The following is a 6,000-nucleotide window of genomic DNA, read 5'->3' as shown; positions in this document are numbered from 1 at the left end:
TGCCATTATACACGGCTTATACAATAAATTTGTCGTTTTGGAATATAAAAAGTCAAACGTTTGGAAAAAAACTTTGATCAAAAAATTTAAGGTAGCAGTTCCAAAAAGGCGATGTCTTCCTAAGAACTCAAGAAGTAGTAAAAAAAAAAACATATCTCATGTGTATAGTAGAACACCAAATTCCGCAATTTGACACCACTGTGGTATCACAATGGACTGAATAGTCTAAGTAAGCCTGATACATCGGGCTGCCACCTAACCTTACCTAAAATTCCGCAATTCATGCAAATCTGTTTAGACTTTTAGATATTCTAAAACCAAAGTCTGCGGCGGCAACGTGGAGATCGGTCTACATGAGGGTTATATCAAAACATTTTTTCCTTCATTCTTTTACTTGGGAGCATAGGGTTCTACAAGAATACTATATCTTATTTTGTCGTTACATATAATATCGAAATCTATACCGATATAAACCATGGGTCTAAGCTAGAATGCCACTAGATCCGTATCTTATGGCATCTATATGCTCAAGGTTTTTAATCAATGGATCAGATCGGCCGATACAGTCCTTCTTTGAACTTGTCTTGCATGTAGAATAGAAGCGAATCCAAGAAATGTTTAAACACGATATCTCCTTACATACTTTGGGGATTTTAAGGAAAACCAGAATGAATCTATTTTCTAATTTCAATTTGAATACTATTTTTTCATTATTGATGGCTATAGCGATATTATAATAGTCCGGCGGACGATGCCACCTGTTGACTGTTGTAAGAGTATACCAATAATTGTCTCTGTATGAATTTAGGCAACTAAAGACCAAGGGACGAATGTCTCAGATTTTATTAATATAGTTCTATTATTATTATTCTAGATAAGAAACTCGGAAAATTTAGAATTTTATTACATTTATTGTACATAAAAAGTTTACATATTTTTTAAGAAAAAATCAATATCATCTTCAATACTACATTCGTGAAGTATTTAATTTTATTATAGGTATACTCGCTTTTTATTTTATTATAATAATAATATCGAAAAACAGAGAATACATGCATTCATTGTTTGTTAAAAATTTCTTGGTTATGTAGATTTTTTTCCGAGAAATTATTTGCATCTGTGCTAGGTAATATAAGATGCATTACATATTTTATTATATATTTGTATGTATATATTGTTAACATTTTATTTGTTTTATTTATATTTTTAATTCTTATCGGTTTATTTAGTTTTATTTGTTTTGAACACGTCTTAAAAATATAAGTTATTTATTTAAACTTTAATTGAATCATATATATAAAAACCTTTGGGTTTTATATATTAAACCAAATTGTTAATAAATTAAATATTTTAATAGACATTTTGTTGAATATAAAATTTTGTGTTAAACGATTTGGAAAATATTTTTTTGTAAAAAATATAAGCCAAAATTGTAGTTTGAGCAAAATAAAAAAATTCAAGGATTCCAAGTATTTTTTTGTTAATAAACTATACAGAATATTAGGTTCATTTTTAAAATTAAAAAAAAGTTTTCAGTTTTCAGTTTTCGTAAGAAAATTAGACTGTTCCATTTTGCTCCATTTTTGCTATTTGAAGCCTTTTAGTTTTAATTGTGATGTATAGCTTTAATTAACCTTCTAAGCATTATCCATAGATAGTTTTCATATGAAAGAGCTGTGTTTTGTATGTAATGTGTGATTGTTTATTTTCCTCCATGTACTACTAAAATGAATCTTTGACAATATTTATCGTCGATAACGTCCCAAATAGGCCTTGCAATTGGGACATGTGTGATGGACATCCATACAATCATCGATGCAGCAGGGTATCAAACAGCAGCCAAGCCAACATCTGAAAGATAATTGAAATTAATATAAATTTGTAATTTTATAAAATACATCTCCAATGGAGAAGTAAGTATTTATGACTTACTTCACCATTATAACAGATAAGGTTTCAATCTAAGAACAATGGGGATAGTAGACATTTATGGGACGCAGCTTTGTTATATAAAATAACAAATTCTAAAGCTATTCCTAATATACATTTACAAAAAATTTTTTTTTTGTTTTGGTAAAATTTTTAAACCCAAAAATTTCACTACATCGGCATAGAAATCATGAACGATGTTCACAGTTTAAAACGATCCGTTCTTGAAAGTTAATCAGCATGGTGTCCATCGGAGAACAGACGGTGTCTGACAATAGGTCTAATTGCGTACTTTTCCAGTAAAAACTTGCAAGAGAGTAAAAATGGATTTTATTCTTTTTACTAAAATTAGCAGAAATATACGCGAACGCATTCCGGTAACAATTAACCATAAACCAATTTACAGCATTTAAACCTATAATAATAAATAACAAACATATTCATAATTTTTACTACACTTCTAATTGACACTCTGAAATATATTGCATGTACGAGTTGTTTATGACTAAACAGCGGCTGGTAATTATGTGCCAACTCTTGCAAGTTTTTACTGGGAAAAAATCTCCAGCAAAAATTTGCTACTTTTCTGCATCTCAAATGTCAAATTGTATCTCTCTCTGACTCTCTTTTGCAGGCTTTTTGGAGTAAACGAACGACTTCCAGTAAAAATTTGTGATAATTATCAAAAATTATCTGGTACTCGAACGGAGCTAATGATAAAGTAATCCGTTGTCAAAACAGCAGCACAGTAATATTTATGTTTCACACTTCTACACTAAATTTACATTACACCCAAAGAAATTTGTTAGTAGGGACAGCAGAAAAGTCTGTTAAAGCAGCAGAAAGTCTGCTGAAAAAGGGACTGCAGTCACTGTTTGCTGAAATAGCAAACATTTCCTGCTAGTTTTTAAGCTCGATTACACTAAAACATGTTTTATTTTGGCTAAAACAAATAAACATGTCAACTTAGGAGCTATCCTAACATAATTAAAACAATATTTTATGAATATCTATAGTATTTGACCAAACATCTGAATATTTATCGAATTGAGACATAACAGCAAACAAAATGTTTGCTGATCGTATTTAGGAGCTTGTAAGTATATTACAGTACAAAAATATACCAAAAACTACTTTTGGTTCTTAAATATTCTTTGGGGAAAAATTTATAACCTAAAAATTTTATAAATTGTTCATTAGGCCCTGAAGTACAAAAATACAGTAGATATCGACTGCTGTTTGTAGCAGACTTTTTCTATGAGTGTACAAATAAATCCATTTATACATATAAACTAAATTTATTTCAAAAATAGACTTGAACCCATGACAATGTGTATACAAGGCGGGTCCACGCAGTTGCCGAAAATGTGACAAGTGAAAAGAAAATTTACAAATGTGGAAGGTAATCTTTTTTACAAGAATGATTGAGGAATATGTGGAGAATCGTGGGAGTTTAATCTCTCCCGTCTTCCGAAAAGGAGTGTTTAAAACTAATAGACACCATTTTATATAGTTAGGTTAAAGTGGGAGACCGGTTTATTTTCAGGCTCACTTAGTCTATTCCGTCCATTGTGATATTTTATATAGTTAAATCACGAGGAGGTTGGGGACCAGAAGGATATATTCAGCGATGAAAGTGATGATATAGAGGCCACGGAGGCAGAATTGAGACGACTCAACCCATAAATCTACCAGAAAGCTATATTTACAGACAAATCGGACAGATATATCACAAGAGTCTCGTCAGTACCTACACTGAAAAAAATATTTACGTGATATTAAAGATTAAGCAACCTTAATTTTAGGATGCGAAATTTACATAATATTAAGGACAACTTTATTTAAAATAATGAAATTTTAATTAAAATAAAGTTTATAATCTCTGCTACAAATTTTTTTTCATTAAATTTAGGACACAAATTTTGTAAATTTGCGTCCCTTCGTTAAAGTCGCATGTCTTTGAACTAAGGCTAATTTGCCTTGAAGTATAGAAACACATTTTTGATTTAAAGAAATTGTCCTTAAATGAAATATTGAAACTTTAGATTTAAGATAAAAACGCTTCAAATATAGGCTAAGACTTATTTTGAGGATTTAGTGTATTTGGTTTAAAGTTTTTTTGGAATTAAAACAAAAAAAACATTTTTTTACTTTGAAGTATCCGTTATAATATGGATTATTAAACTGGCATTTGTTTGTACGTGAGTACCTTACTTAATAAACCGCGAAAAGAGAATGGAATTTGAATTTTATTGGTCCTAGATTTAAAGCCAGATAGGTCGCTAAAAAATTTCTTTATTTTAAAGAAGCCGCATTTTTGGCTCGGAATCAATACCAAAATCCTAAAGGGAAGGTCAAAATCTTTGGATCCCAATAAACTTTTCTTTGAGTGTAGAATTGAAACGTTGCATTACGGACACCGAAAGTCTCATATGGACGCCATATGTTACAAACAGATTTCTCATGTCACCCATTGGAAAAATTATCCACCTTGGTGCATTTATACAGAAGCATCTTCGTAATCAAACTGAATTCCTATACAAATTAAGAGCAATACTGTACGGGTAACTAGTCTGTGAATAGGTTTGTTGGAAATACAAATTTCCCTATAATCAATGGGGCTTAGGTTTATAATCTATGTTGGTGCCACGGGGTTTCGAACACGTGTCATACACGTGTTCAAATCAATGCATTGTAACTATGGTGCTTGGAACTCTACATATGCGTACATGCATCATCATCATCATATCTTGGAACTTACCCTAGTAATGCAATCACAAAACCAGATAAATATGCTATCATTCCAGGTTCAGTACGTGTTGTCGTCTCAATTTCAGCATGACACGAGGGGCATATCATATGTGTGGCAGTACGTCCAATTGGTACAACTGTGGTAACAATGGTGGCATTTGTTGTCGCTGCCGTTGGTGGTACAACGGGTGTAAATGGGCCCACTGGTTTAACACCACCCACAGCCTCCTGGTATGAAGGTGGTGCTGATGGTGGCGGAACGTAAGTATATTGTGGTGGTGTAGGACCTGTGGCTTTACTCATGTTGCTAGAGCTCCTTTAAGGTTTGTTGTTGCCTAGCGTTAATATTTTCTGTATACGGACTGTTCTGTTTTTGTTTCTTTTCCACTAATCTTCAGTTCTGGAATATAGGTTGTATGATTGTAAGATATGGTATGTTGATTAAATACAGTGCAGGGTTCTTCGAAACGGCGAGAAATGCAAATTCGTGTTCCTTCTATATTGGACTCTCGTCGTTATGGTTTTAAAGTCGTACTGCAATAAAAGGGAAAAGGAAAAAAAATTAAATGATAATGAAATGGTAAACCCAATATTTTATATAAAACCCAACAAAAAATATGGAAGTTCTTCTAAAGTCACATCTTTAAAAGTCCTCCCAAGATATTCTTTATTTTAACCATACAGTTAAAAAATTTTTTAATTTACATTAAAAACACTGAATTCGGATCACACCTTAAGAAGTGAATGAAATTCAGTGCAACGCCTGTTGAAATGGTAGACATCTGTCCTATGACGAGCCCATGTTACATTCATCGCTTCTGCGCCAAATTTGCACCACTTCCGGATCCAAAAAGAACATTTGACTACTTTTTCTGGCGACGCTTTTTTGCGGGGATATTGTAAATGATTCCGAATCACCTTAAGAGATTTTACAAGCAAAAGACTTAGGAATTTTTCCCATATTCTTATGAAATATTTTGGAAACTTTCAGAAAACATGGTTTCTAAATTGATTTTTTTAAGTTTTTTTCTTGAAATTTGTTTGAATTTTTCAGAATAATCATCATTAAGGGTAGCGAAAAGTAATTTCAAATCGCATTAAAAAAAATACAGCTTATTATGCCAATAAAACATACCCTTGTTTTCTTAGTCATTTATATTGCAAAATTACATCATTGAATACATCCATGCCGTGGATTAGGTTCGGTTCCTACTGCCTTCGTTGAGATTTTTAAAATTTTAACAGAGGTAAAAAGAGAGAAAGAAAAAGACCGAGAATACAAACAACAGTAGATAACAGATATAAGAAACTCTGAAAATT

At 31.7% G+C, this 6,000-nt stretch overlaps 1 protein-coding gene across 1 annotated transcript in view; it reads right to left on the bottom strand.

The window, feature by feature from the left end:
- Positions 1-891: 891 nt before the first annotated feature.
- Positions 892-6,000, bottom strand: part of LOC142233969 (LITAF domain-containing protein) — a 43,901-nt gene continuing 38,792 nt past the window's right edge. Inside the window, exons 2-3 of the mRNA XM_075305035.1 lie at positions 4,691-5,214; positions 892-1,851 (exon numbers count right to left, since the gene is read on the bottom strand). Coding sequence (XP_075161150.1) covers positions 1,746-1,851; positions 4,691-4,983 — 399 coding nt within the window. The 5' untranslated portion in view covers positions 4,984-5,214 and the 3' untranslated portion in view covers positions 892-1,745. The remainder of the gene's footprint in view (positions 1,852-4,690; positions 5,215-6,000) is intronic.

Source organism: Haematobia irritans, chromosome 4 (genome assembly GCF_050003625.1).
Source record: "Haematobia irritans isolate KBUSLIRL chromosome 4, ASM5000362v1, whole genome shotgun sequence".
Lineage (NCBI taxonomy): Eukaryota > Metazoa > Arthropoda > Insecta > Diptera > Muscidae > Haematobia > Haematobia irritans.
This window is presented reverse-complemented; position numbering and strand designations above follow the sequence as displayed.